Below are 22,224 nucleotides of genomic sequence, written 5' to 3' on the forward strand. Positions count from 1 at the left end.
TATTTATTTTTATTCAACAGTGGTATTAAAAAAAATGTGTCGATCCTTAAATTAATTAAATTACAACTAAAAGTTTCTTAAAGAAAATGCTGTAAACTCGATGGGAGCCCTTAGTTAAACTGTAAAATTCTCCAATTGAAATTTTTCAAGTGACTGATCACATCTAAATTTTTCAGTCGGCCGAATTGTAATTCTGTGAATTGATGCAATTTAATTCACAGAAATTCAGTTCGGTCAACTGAAAAATTTAGATGTGATCACTCACTTGAAAATTTTCAGTTGGAGACCTGATTTTTTTTACAGTGTAGGCTAAACATTGTAATATTAAAGGTGAACAACAGAGCCCAACTATTACCGTCAATTCAGTTATTTATTTTTAGATATAATAATCAACATAAGCTTCACATAAGGCAGTTTTAGCATTAACTTCTAAATGTAGTTTAATTCATTATTGAAATATAATAATTTATACACATAAACCCCCTTTTAATGCTATAGGCATCTGTCTGTGTCAAGGCAGTGCAGAGAATGAACACATTCATATCAATTAACAAAAGAAGAGAGAAATGAAAAGGGGATGAGACCAGTGGGTGTTTTCATGTAATAGCATTGCTTTCATTGGGATGGAAAGTCATGCTCTATGACCACACCTATAGTTTGACTGAAGGTTGGTTGATTTTCAACCCTGGGGTGGAGGCTGGACCTTTTATAACTTTGAGCCATTTGGCACAGACAAGATACTAACAGTCTACAACAGTGGATGCCCATGAGAAGGTAAACTGACTTATTGTTGATTATTGTTGATGCTATCCAATGCTTTTAATTTCAACATACTGTACAATATGTGAATCTACAGTAAATTGTGTTAACATAATCAGTGATTGGTGTTAGTGGTTGGTCACTGTGCTGATATCAAACCGATTTTTCATTGAAGTGGTGTCATGTAATTTCTGAAGTTGTCTGCAAGTGTTATTAATTAATAAAATCAAAACTATAAAAAATAAAATAAAAATCGTAAAAGGAATGGAATGTAGAAATGTTGCCTTGGCAGTTGACTCAAAATTGAGGTTGACTAAAACAGAAATACAAATAAAATTGAAAACAAAGAACAATATTACTAAAGCTTAATCTGAAATATAAAAAATTATAACTAATTCAACATGAATAAATAATGCAAAATAATAAGACAGTATCTGTGGGTGTTTGAGCTGGTATGTTGATGTGTGTGCAGTTCTCTGTAGGGGACATTATGGAGTTCACACAAGCTGATAGACGGCATTTAGACAAGAGCAAACAGGACACAGGTTCTGTTGGAAACACCGATGACGCCCTGAAATATGATAGTGGGCACGTAGCCCATGACTTCAGCTGCATCCACAGCAAAGGTACAGCAAACACTCCGATGAAAGGGTGCTGAAATGTCTGAGCTTCCATTTAAAGTATAACAATGCTATTTTGTTCTTTTCATTTTTATACCAAATGTAAAGAATGTTTTGACTGAAACATGTTCAGACTTAGAGAAATTAAGTGCAAATAGCAGTCCGTTCTGTGTGGTTTAACATTCAATTGTCTATTCAAATATTGTTTCAATGGAATGAAATTATAAAACGTATACTTTCACTCTAAGCCGCTTTGGATAAAATAATTTGATACAAGAAAAAATGTACATTAATTTAATGTCAAGTGATTGATTTTTAATTCTGCTGCAATGAGGCTACTTTAACAAAGTCAATATTTTATCTAATAGGGTGCATGCAAATGATTTCCAATAAGAGCGCTTTTAAATGTATTTACATTTTCAAATGTAAAATACAAATTTAGCCACAGAACAGTGTTGCAACTGCTCTGGAATACAAGCTGCTGTAGAAAGGTAGAAAGTAAATTATAACCTTCATACATACATACATATATGACTGACATTCCAGCAGTTGTTTGTGCCTGAAGCACAAGTCATTTGTTAAAATGACATGGCTTTTGCGTTTGCTCAGATCTGCTTCCTGCTGAAAAGGGAGAGCAAGCAACCAAGCTCTTCCTGCAGGAGCTGTTAAACATCTTGCTGGCCTACATCAGTAAATCCCTGAACCGCAGCTCCAAAGTTCTAGATTTTCACTATCCTCACCAGCTTAAGGAAGGTCTGGAGGGATTCAGCCTTGAGCTTCCTGACCAGCCGGATAATCTGGAGCAGCTACTGGTGGACTGCAGAGACACACTGAAATATGGAGTTAAAACGGGTAAGAGCCATCAAAATATCACGGTTGTGTTTAGTGGACGCTTTTGTTAATGTTGTTCTTTAATGTTGCTATAGGCCATCCAAGATTTTTCAACCAGCTGTCTTCCGGACTTGACATCATTGGTCTAGCGGGAGAATGGTTGACGTCCACAGCAAATACAAACATGTGAGACTAATTCATTAAGTTGAATTTCTTTAACATACATATTTGAATGATAAAAACAGAAAATAAATGTAAGGGGGAGACCGGGGAATATGTATCAAATGTTTGTATTTCACATTAATTTACTCTGCTTAGAGATCAGTAAGTGAGATTTCTTTTATTTATTTATTTTAAGAAACGACTTATTCAGTGACAGTGACCGTAAATGTATTTATTACAATACAAATTATTATTACAAATAAATGCATGAAAAATGCATTTCAAAGAATCCTGACCTGAGAACATGTATCACAGTTTCCGCACAAATATTAAGCCGCACAACTGTTTTCAACATTGATAATAATAAAACGTTTTTTGAGCAAAATATTAGAATGATTTCTGAAGGATCATATGACATTGAAGACTGGAGTAATGATGCTGAAAATTCCATTTTGTTCACAGGAATAAATTGCATTTGAAAATATATTAAAATAGACGGTTATTTTAAATTGTATTTCTGATCAAATAAATGCAGACTTGGTTAGATAATACACACACACACACACACACACACACACACACACACACACACACACACACACACACACACACACACACACACACACACACAAATGTGAAAGATCCTGCAGAACCCAAATGCTTGATTTGATCTCATATAAGGTATATATGAATTGCTATTAATTCAATATGACATCATGTATTAATTCTCTAATATATTAACTAATAGTGTAAATTAGTGTGTTAATTACCATGATGGGTCAAAGCCATGCATTTCGTCTACAAAATTAAACATTAGTTAATGATTTGCACAGGTATCATGTTATGACTTTACTTGTCAAGGCACATGACTATTAACTAATTGTTAAGTAATATGTCATTGTGGTTATGAGTTTTGAACTCATTTTAAATGAGTTAACAGTCATGAGCCTCAATAACACATATATACCAGCAGCCATATCAACCTGTAGACCGAGACTGGTTTCCCACTGAAGCTAAGCAGGGCTGAGCCTGGTCAGTAGCTGGGTGGGAGACCAACTGGGAAAACCAGGTAGCTGCTGGTAGAGGTGTTAGTGAGGCCAGCAGGGGGCGCTCATCCTGTGGTCTGTGTGGGTACTAACACCCCAGTATAGTGATGGGGACACTATACTGACAAAGAGCACCGTCCTTCGGATGAGACGTTAAACCGAGGTCCTGACTCTCTGTGGTCATTAAAAATCCCAGGATGTCCTTCGGAAAAAGAGTAGGGGTGTAACCCCGGCATCCTGGCCAAATTTGCCCATTGGCCTCTGTCCTTCATGGCCTCCTAATAATCCCCCTCTCCTGATTGGCTTAATCCCTCGGTCTCCTCTCCACCAATCAGCTGGTGTTTGGTGAGCGTTCTGGCGCAATATGGCTGCCGTCGCATCATCCAGGTGGATGCTGCACATTGGTGGTAGTTGAGGAGATTCACCCTTATTTGTAAAGCGCTTTGAGTGCCTAGAAAAGCGCTATATAAATGTAACGAATTATTATTATTATTATTATAACAAAGTAAAGCATAGCACCTGTAAAGTGTTTCCAGGAGTTTGGACTAAAGTGGACTAAATTATTGGAGAATCATGGCATTTATGACAAACAAAGTATATGAATTGTTTGTAAAAGGTCATTAAGATGCATTTAAGAATGAATGTGGACTTTAAAGCAAAAATCCTCTTTCTCCTCAATTTCTTGTGCAGTTCATCATGTATGAGTCTGAGTTCTTCTCCGCTTACAGGTTCACTTATGAAATATCCCCAGTTTTTATACTCATGGAGGAGGTAATTCTGAGAAAAATGCATACAATTATTGGATGGCCAGAGGAAGACGGAGATGGCATCTTTTGTCCTGGTAACAAGCTGAAAGCGCAAAACTGAAGCATTAATATTTGTGCTTTGAGAAATGAAAATTGGAACTTTTCCATCATTAGTATTTCATGAAACAGCTAATGGTTTTCTCCGCAGGAGGCAGCATGTCCAATCTGTACAGTGTGTTGTTGGCTAGGTTTCATCTCTTTCCGGCAGTGAAGACCCACGGGATGTCTGCGATTCCTCGCCTGGTGCTGTTCACCTCCGCGCACGTATATGATCTCATTATTGTTACCTCTACTTTCAGCTGGCGTGCTGTGACAGTTCCACTTACTCAATGAAACGCATAGCACAACACATTTCAGCTATTACCTCCTGACCCACTGATTGGGAGGTCAGACATTGCGTGTCACAGCACAGCAATGTTTTTAAAAGTCCTGATAGACTTCTTCCGTTAATTTAAATATTCCATGTCTCGTTACGGTAAACCCAAAGGTCAGATCATGTTAGCTGTTTGCCTGTGCACATTTAACATTCGCTTTCCTTATTAGAGTCATTATTCAATCAAGAAGTCTGCAGCAGTTCTTGGCATCGGCTCTGCAAATGTTATACTCGTCAGATGTGATGAAAGGTAAGACTGGTGGATGGAATCATAAGTTCATCATTTGCAGCGTTTCTAGTTTAGTAAGATGAATAAAACTTGCTGGTGTCTCTCTGTGAGGGGGAAGATGATCACATCAGAACTGAACACCAGCATTGATGCAGCGAAGTCTAAGGTTGGTCAAATGAGCTGATATTGAGCTAAATCTTTAATATTATACACGTTTGTTTCCGGTTCCCGTCATTAACAGATAACACATCTATATAACATGAAACATTTTATATAATATAGCACTTTGTATCACGCTGGAAACCTGTCTGTAGTAGGTATAACTGGCTATATTGTATCTAAAATGCAGATTACTTCAAATCAATGTCTTTTAGGGTGTAATACTTTGACAGTTATGCTGTAGTAGCCAACCAGATATCAAGTTGTGACATACACCATTTTAAAATTCTGAATTGTAGTTATCCCATACAAAGTTAACCCAGTTAAATTATATGTTTGTAGCATGTTAAATTTGCTAAAAAAAGAGGCTGCAATCTAAAAATAAAACATTAAAGGGATAGTTCACCCAAAAATTAAAATTTGATGTTTACTGCATGTCACTGGGGTGTTTTTCTATGAGAGCCACTATGAGAGTAAAAAACACACAGACATACAAATCCGTATTAAACCCCGTGGCTCATGGCGACACACTGATGTCTTAAAACACAAAATGATGGTTTCTGCGAGAAACCCAACTGTATTTGTCATTATTTACCTCACATCAGACGAATCTCATCTAGTATTCCCAATGCCATTATTTCCACCAAAGAAGGTCAAAAACCCGGCATGACATTTTGTGTCTTTTCGCCACGAGCCGCAGGGGTTTAATATGGATTCGTATGTCTGTGTTTTTTACTCTCATAGAAAAACACCCCATTGACATGTACGAGCAACAGTTGGAGTTAAAAATCGTCATTTGTGTTCTACTGAAGAAACAAACACACCTACATCTTGGATGCCCAGGGGGTAACCAGATAAACATCAAATTTAAATTTTTGAGTGAACTATCCCTTTAACACTAAAGTTAAGCTCAAAAATGTCAGACCTTCTTCTCTGCTAAACTTATCAAACCTGTAGTAATGTGTCATTTTTAATAGCCCTTCAGTGAGATGTATCTCTATATAGCCCCTTTCACACTGCACGTCGGACCCGCAATATTCCCGGAACATTGCCGGGTCGCCTTCTGTGTGAAAGCAACCACGTCCCGGAATTGATTACTGAATTGAACCCGGGTCGGGGACCTAGTAACATTGCGGGATTCGACCCGGGATGAGCGCTGTGTGAACAAAAGCTAAAAATAATGCCGCAACGTGTACGTAGTTATCGTGCGACTCCTAGAGCTTGTTTTTTCAATAATACAACCCTGCAGTGAAGAGCTAGTCGGTGTGTTAAACGCAGAGAGTGTTCGTATACAAAAGAAACTAAAATTAAACAAGCAGAAATGTGTGCAAACTGGACACAAGTTTAAGACCACGGAGCTCCTTACTATCCGCACTGAAGCTGAGATCGCTCGCCATTATACGTCACATCCGGATGTCACGTGTCAACTCGACCCGAGACCGTTACGGGTTGTGTGTGAAAGCGCACATATTACGGTATTTCGCTGGCAGTGTGAATGGACCAAATCTAGAGGCCCGGGAACAAATGCCGGGTCGCATTATCCGTGTATTTGCCAGAATCACAGTGTGAAAGTGGCTTATGTTTTCATTATTGCCAAAAGGACTATGCACAAAATGTTGGAACTAGGTTACCAAAAGATTTGTTTGAAAATAAATACTTACAAAAAAAAAAAACACAATAAGGGTTTTTTTTGTCCTGCTTTAGCAAAAAATTATGAATATTATGAATAGATACTGCTATATAATAAATGGTCATGAATGTTTTGTTTTTTTTGTTTTTGTTTTTTTCTTTCCCTAAAATGATTAGCCGTGGCATATTAAATTAACTGCCATTGGAATGGAAATGCTATAGTGCACACATAATAATAATAATAATAATAATAATAATAAGATTGAAAACATTTTTAAGGATATACCCCAATAGCCAGGGCCTTACACACCTGCCTTGAGACCTACAGGCGAATGTGCTGATTTTCAGATTAACAACACATCTACTCATGTACAAATTTGTGAATCAGTGAATGATTATATAAAAATGTCTGTTTTCTGCCTGTAGGGTCTGGTCCCATTCTATGTCAATGCAACTGCAGGAACCACAGTCTATGGAGCATTTGACCCTCTCAATGAAATAGCAGACATTTGTGAGCGGCATGGCCTATGGATGCATGTGGATGTAAAATGTTTATTCTTATTATTATGTAAATCTGGTTCAATATAGTAAAAATGATGCAGTGCTTTAATGCTCTTACTTCATTTAGGCTGCTTGGGGTGGAGGCTTGCTTCTGTCAAACAAACATCGTATGAAAATGCAAGGAATTGAAAGGTAACCTAAAGCAATCATTTTAATTGTATAATGTGTTCCTGTTGCTCAGTGACTAGCAGTAGAAACGCCAAGGTCATGGGTTTGATTCACCAGGACAAATGGTGGTATTTTTATACCTTGATATGTTCACTCACAATGTAAAAACTTCACATAATATAATAAGTATAACATTGTTATTATAATATATGGTTTTTAATGTAATCATTATCTCAAAATGTAATACAATCTTGAGCTCATAATGTAATAATATTTATGTTACGATAAAATCATTACCAAAAAAATTCATTATTGTAAGAGATTTTAAGAATATTAACATTCCCTCAGTACATAAAAAATAAATAAAAGCCAGTCTTAAACAATAATGCAACATTTAAATATTCATGCAATTATTATTGTGTGTTTATTAAACAAAAAGCATTGGTATTCCTTTACAGTACATCTAAATCTAAATTAAAAATCTAAATCCAAATAAATAAAATCAGAACGTTTGCACATTTAAACTACTACTATTACTTGTATTCTATAGCTTACTGCTACTATAGCGCTAGATTTGGTATGATGGCTAATACTGGATTTAGATTTTAAAAAATGTATACTGTAAGGGAATACTAATATTTTGTATATTTTAAAATCCATTACAGTAATGAAAATATGACATGTTTTGGTGAGTTTATAATGTAATAGATTTCTCGTAACGTAAAAATAGTTCTTATACATATGAGTTCAAGATTTTAAGAGTTATATGAGTTCAAGATTTTATTATGTTTAGAGAGAATTATTACATTATGAACATTTGTAATAGGCTACTTATAACAGTATGTGCAGTTTTTACATTATTTTCAGTTATAGACATGCACGTCTAACTTCAAGAGAGTTAAATGTATCTATATCAGACATTTTCTGATCTCACTGACTTTATTAATGAATAGCAAAATATTAGAAAAAAATCTAATATATATATTAAAACAGATCAGGGGTGTCAGATTCGTTTCCTGGAGGGCCACTGTCCAGCAGAATTTAGCTTCATAATTAAACACCTCTGAACCAGCTAATCACATTCTTCAGGATTTCTAGAAACTTCCAGGCTGGTGTTTTTTAAAAGCTGGTTTAGATCTACATTCTCCAGTACATAAGCGCAGTTTGATGCGTGTATTAGAATAAATATACAGTATTATGTATAATTGTTTAGTATTCACCCCATTCACATTCCTGTTTTTCAACTAGTTGAGATCTGTAGTTGCTTTTAAATCTTATTGGCGAACGCTCGCTGGGCTGCTCCATCTACCTTGAATGTCAGCAGTCGATTCTCTGGATGCTTCTTCAACAGCCTTCTGTTTCATTTTCTTTTAATCGACACAAAGTGCTGCCTTCATTGCTGATATAAGTTTAGTGTTCTGAGGGGTAATTCTAGTCATTTCTCTACAGTTTTAGCGGCAAAAGGAGTGTAGTGAAAGCACACTGACATTTTCTCTGAGAAAGTATTAAAGTATAAAACTCCCATGTGCCTAAAACGTACTTACATTTCTTTTGTACTGATGGATGGTCAGAACCCGCAATTACAGCATTGCTAGTGCATAGCAGTCTGATAAAAGTTTCAGTCTAATGGATTCCGCCTCCACTTTCACCTGTTTCAAAAATTATTTTATGTTTTAAATGCATATTTTAAATTGGTGGACTTTTTTTTAACAACTAAATAATTATCATGCTATTCATATGCTTTTAACCAGAGCCGATTCTGTGACCTGGAACCCGCACAAGATGATGGGCGTCCCACTGCAGTGCTCAGCCATTCTAGTGAAGAGAAAGGTGAGATGAGATGGACGGTTTAATCTATGATTTTAAGCTTACATAATAAATAAAGGCCTATAAGATAAATAAAGAGATATGAAATCCATATTTGTATATTTATTACTGCTCTAAAGAAGCTGGAACACATTCATGTATATAACGTGTAAACAAGTCATTGTTTTCCTATCATTGAGATATTTTTATAGTTTTTATTAGTAATTTAAATCAGTTTTTATACTTAGAATCAGTTTTCATTTTAGTTTTGGTTCAAGTAATTTTGTTGTGTCATTTTTATGTCTATAGCTTTTTTAAAATAATTTTAGTACATCATCTTAACAAAACAAACAACAACAACAACAAACTATAAATGTTGCCTTGGTAACAAACTGAAATAAAATATATTTAAGGTTTTTTTTCTTTTTCAGTTCAAGTGATGAAAACATTTTTTATGGTTTAGTTTCAGTTAACTGCAGTATCCACAAATTACACAAATTATCTATAATCGAAAATTGCATATCGTTGATTGATATAGTGCCTCGCATCGGTAAGCCTTTTGTGATGGTTGTATTTTCCCTCAAGTTCCCCGAGACACACTTGGATGTCAGAAAACAAATGTACAGACCACAGAGTAAACAAGACAACCAGAACTTCTATTCCAGTGGCACAAAACATTCTCAAAGGGTTAGTTCACCCAAAAATGAAAATTCTGTCATTAATTACTCAACCTCATGCCGTTCCAAATGCGTAAGACCTTCACTGATCTTCGGAACACAAATGAAGAAATTTTTGATGAAATCCGAGAGCTCTCTGACCTCCACATAGACATATTTTTAATTAAGTAGTAAAACATTATTAAAATAGTCCATCTAACTACAGTGGTTCAACCTTTATTTTATTTAAGGTGAAATGAACTATTTAATTAAAAGAAAAAAAAATCTATTTCATATTCCTGGAAAGAATGATTTTAAAAATAATTGTAAATGACATGTCTTAAATCCCAAAATATACAATGTTTAATGCATTTAATGGATTGTTTTAAAGATTGAGCACTGCAACAAGGTACACATAACACATATTACTAGTACCAGGTTTGCACTTGCTAGAACTGCTGCACAGATACAGGATGCATTCACACTTGAGAGAGCACAAGAAAGACGGACACAAATGAATGGGAATTACTGTTGCATTTTAAGACAGGCTATTATAAAATAACTATTTGACTATTGACACAGTGCATTAAAACTCCTGCCAAAACAGTTGTGACGAAAATATTCTGACCGCTTATAATAACACAGAGAAAGATGTGAAAATTGTAGCTTTAGGAGTACAACAGCTTATCAATGAGGCAGTACACTCACTCTCAGTACAGTTCTGTCACTGGGGCGGTACCCTAAGTGAAAAGGTACATCTTTGTAAGGTACATATCAGTACTTTAGGAGTGAGTATTAGTATGTTAAAGATACATATTAGTACCTTTTCGGTTTTGTACCGTACCGCCCTAGTGACAGCAATGTACCTTTTTTCTGACAAAGGACATACTAATGAACATCGTTTAGGAGTAAAAAAGGTACAAATGTCCTTTTAAGGTACTGCCCCAGTGATTAGTTGACACCTTTCAGTCAAATAACACCTAAAGCCTCTCATTTTCTTCTTAAGAAAATAAGTGCGTAAGAATTTGAATTTGAGAATTTCTTAAGTGTTGCACCAGGAACATTCATCTTAGGAATTTTCTTAACTTCTTTGTCAAGAACAGTCGGCAGATTTACTACCACCTCAGGCAGCAAACAGTCCTTGATGCTTTGGAGGTTGAAAACCAAAGGTATGTAAAGGTTATGTGTTGTCCTCAGGGCCTCCTGCAGGAGTGTAATCAGCTCTGTGCTGAGTATCTCTTCCAGCCTGACAAGGACTATGACGTGACCTATGACACCGGGGACAAAAGCATTCAGTGCGGGCGGCATGTGGACATCTTTAAACTGTGGCTTATGTGGAAGGCGAAGGTAACGTTTATGACACTTATGGAAATAAATTACACTAAAAACACAATAATCTTCTTATTCAGACACAACGTGTATATAGAAATGTAACTGTTTAAAAAAAAAAAAAAGTACATTGCAGTAGTCAATGCAAGAAAAAAATGAAATAATGATAAGCCTTTTACAGGAAATGATAGCATAGGGCTTAGTCTAGCAATATTTCTAACTGAGATGAAATTGGGACGTGTTGACAGTATATTGCACATGTGGATCAAAAGAGAAACTGGTGATTTTAACATGTAACACTCCTACATTTCTTTTATTTTATTTTTTATACAAAACGTATTCATTTTATACAAAATGAGCATGCATTTTGGCTCATCCATATTTTTATCTCAGAAATACAGTGCGAGAGGAAAGACATCTTGACCAGGCTAAGAGTGGATATAATAGTTCGTTTCCCTCTTTGGTACGGTTTGTTCGGTCAGGTGTAAAAGCAGCAATCGCACTTGGGTGCGCACCAAAAGCGGACCAGACAAGCATACCAAGAACTCCTTGAAGAGGTGATCTCAGTACGCTTTCAAACAAACGAGTTTGTGGTGAGAACGTGATCCGACCTCAAACAGAACCAACTGCAAAAGTACTGATCATTTTTGGACTAAACTAGCTGCCGTAGTCAGCTGCACTGACATTATGTGCATTACCTGATAGATCATTGGCAATATTTTCAGAAGATGAGCATGTCAGCGTTAAGAACAATTAATGCACGTCTCTGATTGAAGTGACGAGCTATGCGCGCTCGCCGTTTGCAGTGCATTAGAACCATAGACCGTAAAAAAATTTGGACGACTCGACATCATCCGTTTCCGCTTGCCATATTTGAAGCTTTCAGGCGAGGGTGCACGGCGCTGACATCTTGGGACTGAGTCTGCGCAGTAGCGATTTCAGGACCGGAGTTGCGCAGTAGATCGCAGGAAGAAGAGGAGGAAGGACAGCTGCGATATTAAAAGCCCACCCACACTCTCGCAGATGCAGAACAATTAATTATGTTGGTGTAAAATAAACAGTTATGGAAATGTAGAAATTAAAGCTAAAGCACCAATCTGCTCCCAAAAATTCCGAAAAAAAGTCCGTTAGTGCCTCAGTGACAACTTCACTCAGAGAAGACGTCAGTCTCAGCTGTCAATCATGACGTCACACCCCCCCCCCCCATTTTTAAAGCGTCAGATAACTAACTAAAACTAAACTTATTTTAAAAACGAACACTTGAAATGAAATCATCGTGATGATAACTGCCTTCACTGACAAACTAACTTTGGGGAAAAAATATTTGAAGTGTAATTTTATTGTTTAGTTTGTCTCGCGTCCATTAGAAAACACAGAGGGGCGGCTATAATGGGACCGGTCACCAGGGGGGCGATCGAGGCGCGAAAGCTTCAGTAAATGAGAGGGAGACTGCAGGCTTGATTAGAACGCTGTTTTCAACTCGCATCCGTGCTTCATTATAGAAATGTATTGTTTGCATACTGTGGTAAATACATACAATGTAGTAGATTATGGCCAGTACAAAACCAGCCCGCGCAGTCGTCTTTCCATAGTGTTTGCTGGCTTTTCCTCTTCTGTTAGAATTTTCCCACACGTAAATTCTGACCAATCGAAAAGTAGTTTAGAAAATACGCCATGGCTAATGAGTGATGTGGATGTAGTCATGTGCCTGCATTTTGGTTTGTTTCAACTGGTTCAGACCAAAGCAATCAGTGTGGTGTGAAAAGAAACCAAAAAAGCTGAAAAATGCAACAATGTATCATTGTTTGCCCTTAGTTCGGACCAAATAAACCGAACTAGGGATGTGAAAGCACCCTTAGTAGGGCCTATACAATGTACACATCACAACATGTAAATAGGAAAATGTTGGAATTATTTTGTCACGTATTGAGCATTAGGCTAGATGGAGCCGTTTAGCTCCAGTCTTTGTGCTAAGCTAGGCTAGCGGTGAGTGTGTCAGACAGAGTTATGACACGTACGGAGATGAGAATGGTATGTGTGGACTTATCTAACTCTGGGGATATGGTGAATGAGCTAATGTCCCAAAAGGCTGGTGTTTTCCTTTAATAACACAACATTTACAAGGCTCTGAGATACAAAAGAAGGCAGCTCTCAATCGGCAAGCGAAGATACAGTAATTACTGAGGTCCACACCAGTATGAGACTCTCTTTTAGTCTGTCATTTTAGTCTGTCACAGACTCCTAGGGACATAGATGTTAAGAAAAAGAAGAAAGTTAAGTGCGCCTTAAACACTGATGTACAGTATCGCCTTCGTCTCAACAAGCCAACATTTCATCAGAGTTCATAAAAATTATAAGTTATCCCATGTAGGATAACAAAATGTTGAATATATTACCCTGTAGGGCTCTGAGGGTTTTGAAGCACAGGTCAACCACTTCCTGGAAAATTCAGAGTATCTTTACTACAAGCTGAAGAGAAGAACAGACTTTCAGCTTGTCTTTAAAGGAAAAGTAAGTGACATGTTTCTGTAAACTTTCCACGTATTTTAAAGATGGAAATTGAGTGATTTCAACAATTGTGGGTAGTCATGTTGAATTTCGGCACCCTGTCTGCCTAGCCATAACACACATACACATTCCTGCCATCGTTTTATGATTTCATAATTCCTGTATTATTATTTCAGCCTGAACACAGTAATGTCTGCTTTTGGTATCTCCCAAAACGAGTGCAAAGTATTCCTCCCGGCCCTGAGCGAGACAGAGAACTTCACATGGTAAATCAAAAAATGAAGAAATTAACCAGTAAATTAGGGAAGACGCATTAGTTGATTCACAGGCCTGCTCTCATTATCTGCTCGAGGCTTTACAAACTGACTTTATGAATTCCCACAGGTGGCTCCAAAAATCAAGACAAAGATGATGGAAGAAGGATTCACAATGATTGGCTATCAACCTCTGGAAGACAAAGTGAATTTCTTCCGATGTGTTTTCTCCAACCCAGCCACCCAGAGGGAGGATGTAGACTTCCTATTAGACGAAATTGCTCGTCTGGGCTGTGAACTCTAGAGTGTGAAAGACATCTTCTTTGATAAATAACTCCTTTGTGTGAGATACATAATTATTTATAGCCTTCTTTTCTCATACCTCTGATGCCAGTTGTCACTGCATACAGTCATGTGAGTAGAAGCATTTACAGCTTTCTTTTTTAGTTCAACTTTGAAGATTATTAGCAGTAATTAATAATTTATTCTTTGTCTAGGCGAACTACACTTGATCTCATTTGCCAATATTGTAGCTTTTGAATGATAAACATCTGAACTAAATTATAAATGAGATTTGAAAGACATAATAGTGGAGCCACATTGACCAAAGGGAATAGATGATCACTCACTGCTTTCTATCAAACCAACATGCTCCGTTAAGAAGAGGCATCCCTTACACAGTATACCGTGACTAAACTGCACCTGCTCTTAATCAGGTTGTACAAACAGAGTGAATTTTGAAGGGAAATTGAAATAACTGAGGTCTCGCTGCTGTCAGATAGCTCTGCAGTTTTGCAGTCTACTAGTGCCTCATGCTGGTGGGATATTGTAATACAAGACTGTTCTACTGACATTTTATAAATATAGCTAATTCTTATATTTCATTTACATATATTATATTATATTATATAGTATATATAATATAATATAATATAACATAATATAATATAATAAATTATAACATATAGTAGACTAATAGATATTTACAGCTAGCTTGTTAATTTATGCTTTTCTCTAGCTGTCCTATATGAAAAGAATTTTATGTGAAAGTGATTTTACACATTATTTATTTGTGTATTACCATCTGCTGTTTCAGCTTCATTAGTTATACATTTATGTAACATGCAGACTCCTTTGAATGTAGTTTTATTACTGCACAACCTGTTAGCTGGGTTTCATTTGTCTTTAACAATAAAGAGACCAGATTGCTGAAATGAAAACCAGGGACATTTCCTAATTTAAGTGGCTAAAATATCACTGAAATCTAATTATCTCATCTATAAATTAAAAACAGGGAGAATATTTTAATGCTTTTATTATTATTATTATTATTGTTGTTGTGGGTTGCCTACATTATTATTAACAATAATTTTTGTGATTTATTTGAATTATTATGATTTCTTTGGTCTATTTTTAAAGTTAGTGTAGGAAGGAGTGTCATTTAAAAAAATTGGAAATGCTGTGCAGTTTCACAGAAGAAGAAAAACAGTTACATTACCCTGTAACTGGCAATGTCCCTGAAAGTATTGTTTTGCTGGTTTTTAGGCAAGGTTTTTAGGCAAGGCGCACGGACGACGCCACAACATTTAAAGGTGCACTATGCAACTTTTCCACTGCAGGGCGCCTATTCTAAACGGCTCGCGAGTACCGGGACTTTTATTATGAGGGGACGGAACACAGTCGCCGGGCGCCCACACTTCCGCTTTTTCCGGTCAGGTAAAAACAGCTATTTTTATCATATTAGATACATTTAAGGGGCCAAGGGCTTCGGCCATCCGTCCACTCTCTTCCCTGAACTGAAATGAAGTAGTGGGCTGTACTTTCCACACGACTGACATCAGGTTCAAGTACGCCAGGTTGGCTGGTGGTTATGTTGCCCGCATACCGCCTCCCATGGCCGAGACTGGTATTACGATAACATTACCTGACGGGCCGGGGCTAGTAATGCTACTGCTAATTAAGGTTGGTATCTCTGCAGCACCATAACTTGACATTTTTTAATGACATCATCGCCCTTATTTCTTCTCATTCTTTTGATGCCTGTAGGTCATTTTTTTAATATTTTTACCACAATTTTTACACATGGCACCTTTAAAGAAAAAAAGCACGATTACCCAGCCTGTTCTGCCGGCGATTTGATTTTGTCCTGCAACTCTCTGGAGGTCTGGAAGGTCTGGAAACCTGTACATTCATTTATCCCTCTTCCGTTACACTTTTGCGGGAACCAAACACAGACTGTCTTATCCACCTGGCAGGTTTATCTCAATGACAGATAGAGAAGCGATGGGTCGTTGTCTGTTGATCACGCCTCTTGTGGTCTGATTGGTTGAAGGACTATCCAATTGCACACAGAGTCATTCAAATAATGCTCGTTGATCACGCCTCTTGTGCAGTAGAAAACACAGAGCAGACTCCCCAGACCAATGTTCAATCTTAAATTGAGCTTGGCCTGGTGATAGCCAGACAAATGATTACCCACAGCAAGAGTGTCATTTCTTCTTTTTTATGTATTTCTTTACTATTTATATATGAAGCTTTCATTTTCACTACATTGCAAAACAAAATAACAGACTTTTTGCTGCGCTTTATTTCAGAAAAACAATCTGTCCTTGTTATTTTAAAGTAACAAAATTGAGAATTGTTTTTATTTGTATCTGCCATGATTCTGAAACAATGCACTGGAGTCTGTTGCTATTAACCTTACGTCGTCATGTTCAGATTCTAGTCAGACTATGAGTGATACTGCTCCATTGGGCTGTGATTATGTGGCGTGTTTCAACCGAACCAGAAAAGAAAATGCCTCTGCACTCCTATAACCAATCAGCAACGGAGTAAGTGACGTATGTTGAGCGACGCATAGTTGTCAACAGAATTCAACTGCTAGCACACTAATAGAAGAAGGAGATAAGTGTAAATGATATTTGCTGGTGTTGTAAAAATAATTTAAGGATACACAGAGTACTACACGATCATCATTTTTAAGAGAAATAGTAAAGGTGAATGCACTCCGTTTAGGATTAGAACAAATTCAACCCAAGCGCTCTTTGGTGACGTGGATGATTATGTTACGTTAGCTGTCCATCATTGTCCAGACCTAATTTCCTGACCTCCAATGTTGTGGGCGGGGTTAAGTTTGGCTGTCATCCAGGCTATGTTGCTGTAGTAACAAACTCAACTTTCATAGATAAACAGCTTTTTTTTTTATTTATTTCAATGCTGTTATTTAGCTTGTGGTTATTTCAGGTTGTAAGTTTTGTTACATTTTAGTCCATGCAATAAACACACATCCTTGGATAAGCAATGTTATACTTCTGTTTCCGTTGTGGCTAAAATGATGTTGGAAAACATCACATTTTGACTTAATTTAGTTCAAATTGTATCCGAAAATCTCCTGCAGTCCAATAATCACTTTATGAAGCAGGTTTTGTGGGTTTTGAACCTGTTTTGTGATCGAGTCTTTTAAATCTTTTTTTTTTTTTTAAATCAACTGGTTCACAATACATAACATGATAAATTTGTGAATTCGACTGATCTGGAAGATTAAACTGTATTTGTGTGGCATTAGACACCTCTCTTTTACAGTTTTGTGACTGGATCGATGACATTCGCTCTTCAATCTATACACTACACTGACATACAGTGGCCTAACTAGAATTTTGTAGGGGGTGCCCAAGTCTTCATAGACCGTGACCGTCAAATTATGTGTAATAAAATGTTTTCATTGTTTTGACCAATGTAACATTGTATTCTAATAAATAAGCTACTAAAATTGTAGACAAATAATTTTCAATTCCAACTGATACCCCACAGCAAAATCTACAAGCCTTATTGTAGAAACGTTCAAAATAGTGAAGGAAGGAATAAGACGGGGTCGGCTTGATTTAAACTTTATTTACTCTCAATAAGCCCTACAAAACATAAATTCGCACCACTGGTGCTTTCAACAGCTCAGTCCTTTTCAAAGATTCACTCAAGTGCTCTCCAGAGCTTTCTCACATACGGGGGCCAGGAGTCTCCAGTCGGTCTCTCTCTCCCGCTTCTCTTCTCCCAGGTTAGTTTATGTGGTCTCTCAATGCGCATTACTGAATCCCCCTGGAGAGGAAGTCAGCCGCAACCATCTGCACCCCCGGCCTGTGGATGGGTGATTCGCACATTAGTGATCCACTGCAGGGGCGCGTGGTCCAAACAGAGGTTGAATTTCCATTCCAGGAGATAATATCGGAGAGTGAAGATGGCCCATCTGATGGCCAAACATTCCTTTTCAATGGAGCTGTACTTAGTTTCCCTCTTGGAGAGATTACAACTATTGTACTCCTCCGGTCACTAATTTCCCTCTATCCTTTGGAACAGGACCGCTCCCAGCCCCCTGGCCGATTCTGTAACAGTCTGTAACAAGAAGGGGTGAGAAAAATTAGGAGAATGCAAAAGTGGTCCACCACACAGAACAGCTTTTACTTGGGTGAAAGCCTGCTGACACTGCTCTGTCCACTGGACCGGATCTGGTGCTTCCTTTATAGTGAGATTAGTCAGTGGGCTGGCGAGCTCAGAATAATTAGGCACAAACCTTCTGTAATATCCCCGCTAGCCCCAACTGTCTCACCTCTTTTTTGTCTTGGGTCTCTGGCAAGTTGTGACTGCTGCTGTCTTACCAATTTGGTAATGCACCTAGCCTTGACCCAAGTGGAAGCCCATAACCTAACCTCCACAAACCCAACAGCAAACTTCTTTGGGTTGGCCGTCAGCCCAACCAGCCTTAGCACTCTCAGAAAAGCCCACACATGCTCCATATAACGCTACAAGTAATTACTAAAAATGACAATGTCATCCAGATAGGCAGCGGCATATGCAGCATGCGATATTTCGTAACAGCCAGCCTGATCAGGAGCAGCCTGTGGGACATCCGGGACCTGGATTATTGTTCCACATCCATCATTAATTAAATGCCCCAAATACCCGCAACACCAACAGGCCGCCCCCCTGGGCGGAGCTTGTGAGCCACAAGAAAAATCCAGGCTGGACCCACGCCTCCCTCAGGGTGGAATTCTCAGAGGGCCTGGAAGACAGGACCTGGGGAGAGGGACAGGTTGAGAAAAGAAGGAGGGTACAGGGGAAAAAAAGAAAGACAGATGGTAAAGCTCCGCCCACCCCTGGGCACGCCACCATCTGGGCCTCCGCCAGTTGAATGGCTGAGTCTAGCGACGTCAGGCGGTGGCAGACGAGTAATGATGAATTGCTCCAGCACCACCTGGTCGATTATCTGCTCGATGTCACATTCCTCAGACAGTAGCCATTTGCTGCAGGAGTCCCGGAGTTTTTGGGCCAACACGAAGGGCCGGCCACTTTTGCCCAGCTCCAGCGATTGAATCGCTGGCAATGTTGCTCTGGGCTTCAGACGACCCTCTGTAAAATGGCTTTTTTTCAGGTCGTCGAACACCAGGAGGTTCTGGACAGGCAATTTGTTGGGCAGCTACTTGTGCCTCCCCCAAGAGAAGTGGTTTCAGGCGCACTGACCATGACCTGTGACCACCCACCTGCCGTCTTTTCAAAGAGGTCTAGAAAGACCTCGGGGTCGTCCTGTGGCCCCAACTTGTTTTAGGGCAGGTGAGTGGGAGTGGTTGGGGTTGCTAGCGCATCCATCTCCGAAACCTCTTGCGATCCTCCTGCTAAGCCTGTATGATCATCTGGAAGCGGCGCTACGGGTCACTTCGCATATCGAGCAGGGCTTGATGTTGTTCCTGGTGTAGAACCACGAGGGATGAGATGACATCTCATCTCCCGGTGGAGATTGCATGGCAACGGCTGCTCCTTCCTTCGTGGGTTTCGGACACCTCTGTAGCAAAGATCAAAATAGTGAAGGAAGGAAGAAGACAGGGTCGGCTTGACTGAGACTCTTGGTCAACTTTATGTACTTTCAATAGATCCAATAAAACATATATTTGCACCGCTGTCACTGTAAACAGCTCAGTCCTTCTCAAAGATCCACTCACTCAAGTACTCTCCAGAGCTTTCTCAGTCACATACGGGGGCCACGAGTCTCCAGTCGGTCTCTCTCTCCTGCTTCTCCTCTCCCAGGTTGCTTTTTGCGGTCTCTTCACGTCCATTACTCCACGTCCGAAACAAGACACAGGTGTTTGTCGTGTACTTGATTCACTTACGCTGCGCTTGTCTCCCAACTCTCTGTCCTGAATTTTATTTTTTATTTTTATCCCAAGCTCTTTGTCCTGACAATATTGTTTATCCCTATATTTTTCAAAAATATATTACAAAAACAGATGATAGCATGCTTGTGAAGAGCTTTAGAGCATTTTTTGAGCGTGTGACTGTGAAGATGGATTGTGTCAGTGTTGTGTGTTAATGGCCTGTTAAAGGCCCCTTTGGATAGGTGATTTACCAAAGTTAGAGGAGAAACCGACATGTGGACAACACCATCAATCATGTACAGTTCAGCATAGTACTTTTGCATGATTTCAGCAAATGCGTGCAGTAGCATGTTGACAGATGCAGGCTGAGGTAAATGAGGTGTGTTTTTCGGCATTGTTAGGCAGAGCTCTAAATATGCATAGTGGCTCGAGGCACTGGAAGACCACACTCATGTTTTCGCGTTAAAAATGTAATTTCAATGAGAATGATAAAGGGGTTGTTCTTGCTTTAACTGCTATAACAGCTTCCACTCTTCGACATTAACACATTTATTAATTGAACAGACACATCTAAAACAAAGTCCTTCCACTGAATGTACAGGCAAAGTCTTTGGTATGTTATATGTAGCCTTTTCACATTTGAGTTTGAAATTCAGTGAACTATAGCAGAAATCTTGAATGAAGTCCATCTCAACAACATAAGAAAAAAAAAGGCTTTAATAAATTATGAGATAAAAAGTCATAATGAAAGACAATCTTTTTATTTTGACTTTTTGTCATAACTTTTTATTTTTGAATTAAATTGTATGTTGTCAATTTTTGTCATAACTGGAATGCATGTGACGAGACAGATGTCAAATATACCTTTAATCCCTGTTGCAGCAAGTGTCATAGCACACAAAGTAGTGTGTTCACGAGTTCCCACTTACATCAAATTAAATAGAGTAAAGATTATGCGTATTTGGCGTGCTGTCCAGGGGAGGGCTCCGGGCTGTGCAGTTGTGCAGTCCCCTGTGCAGTCACAGTCATAGTGTATGCTATGTGCTTGATTGGACCAGAGAGTAAAAGGTGTAGCAGCCAAACCTATTAATTGCAATGTTGAGTAGTTGTATTGTATGCTTGTCATTCTTTAAAAAAAAATTGGGATCACTCAAATGCTCTGATGTCTTTAATATTATACAATTATTTTTAATCACATGTAGCTTATAAGATTACCCTTTAAAGGCATTCAAGTGATGGTCTAAAAAAAAATCTAAATATATATGATGTTGATAAACAACTGATCACTGTGGTATGTCGATTATTATCATTCGGTTTCTATAGGAGTGATTTTTTTACATAATCTGCGAAAGCATTCATTCACAGATTTTATGAAATGTTTACATGCATGAAACAGAAATGCATGCTACTTTTTAAAAATAGTAATCCAGGAACAATAGGTGATATTTTCCCCTAAAACGGCAAAGACGCTGACATCAATCAAGTGTGATGTGTAGTGCTGACAGCTTCTGATGCAGATGGGTGAGCCGCACTGGGTCAGAGCTCATTACACTCTCGCATATCAATGCACAAATGTGGTATTCAGAAATTGTGCAAGAAAATTATTAATTTGTTACATTTTCTGAAGAAAGTCATACTGGAACTACACGAGGTAGTGTAAATGTGTAAATGACAGAATTTTCTGGCTGAATTAGAACGTGAAGTGCCTTAACACTTATAACATTTTAGACAAACCAAAACGTTCAACGACCCCCAGTTTGGGGGTCAGGATTATTTTATTTTTATTTTTTTAAACAAAGGCTCATAGTCGTCAAGGCTGCATTTATTTGATCAAAAATACAGTGAAACCATAATATTGTGAAATATTACTACAATTTATAATAACTGTTTATTAGTTAATGTGAAATATATTCAGCCATTACTCCAGTCTTCAGTGTCACAGTGTCAGATTTTTTTTTTCTTCCCCCAGGATTCTTTGAGGAATGAAAAAATAAAAATTAAATTAAAAAAACAGTTTATTTGAAACGGTTTTCCTATTAGGTAATTTTTTTGTAACAATGTACAGTTCTGTGTTAATGTTAAATGATGGAACAAAAAATAAACAAAAAACCCTTACTGACCCCAAACTTGAACATTATTGTATTTTGTGCAGATTTTTTAAGCAGCATGTTTTGTTATCATGTTTATAGCTTTTAAATTAAATAGCACACACGATCTGTTATAATTAATAACCAATTCAATCAGAGAC

The 22,224-nt window shown here is 37.9% G+C and overlaps 1 protein-coding gene across 1 annotated transcript; it reads left to right on the top strand.

Annotated features, from left to right (window-relative positions):
- Positions 1 to 2,193: 2,193 nt before the first annotated feature.
- Positions 2,194 to 14,599, top strand: gad3 (glutamate decarboxylase 3). Its single transcript, XM_067453035.1, has 13 exons — positions 2,194 to 2,231; positions 2,306 to 2,396; positions 4,147 to 4,259; positions 4,373 to 4,488; positions 4,768 to 4,847; positions 4,938 to 4,992; positions 7,041 to 7,157; positions 7,243 to 7,307; positions 9,035 to 9,113; positions 10,943 to 11,092; positions 13,478 to 13,585; positions 13,759 to 13,848; positions 13,967 to 14,599. Coding segments are annotated over exons 2-13 (1,149 nt in total). The 5' UTR covers positions 2,194 to 2,231; positions 2,306 to 2,394; the 3' UTR covers positions 14,141 to 14,599.
- The last annotated feature ends 7,625 nt before the right edge of the window (positions 14,600 to 22,224 follow it).

This window comes from Pseudorasbora parva, chromosome 9, assembly GCF_024679245.1.
Source record: "Pseudorasbora parva isolate DD20220531a chromosome 9, ASM2467924v1, whole genome shotgun sequence".
Taxonomy (NCBI): Eukaryota; Metazoa; Chordata; class Actinopteri; order Cypriniformes; family Gobionidae; genus Pseudorasbora; species Pseudorasbora parva.

Excerpts from the sequence above, each read along its gene's own strand:
- gad3 (XM_067453035.1), top strand. Across the intron at positions 4,260-4,372 it reads AGATGGCATCTTTTGTCCTG|GAGGCAGCATGTCCAATCTG; the intron begins GTAACAAGCTGA and ends TTTTCTCCGCAG. Across the intron at positions 11,093-13,477 it reads GGCTTATGTGGAAGGCGAAG|GGCTCTGAGGGTTTTGAAGC; the intron begins GTAACGTTTATG and ends ATTACCCTGTAG.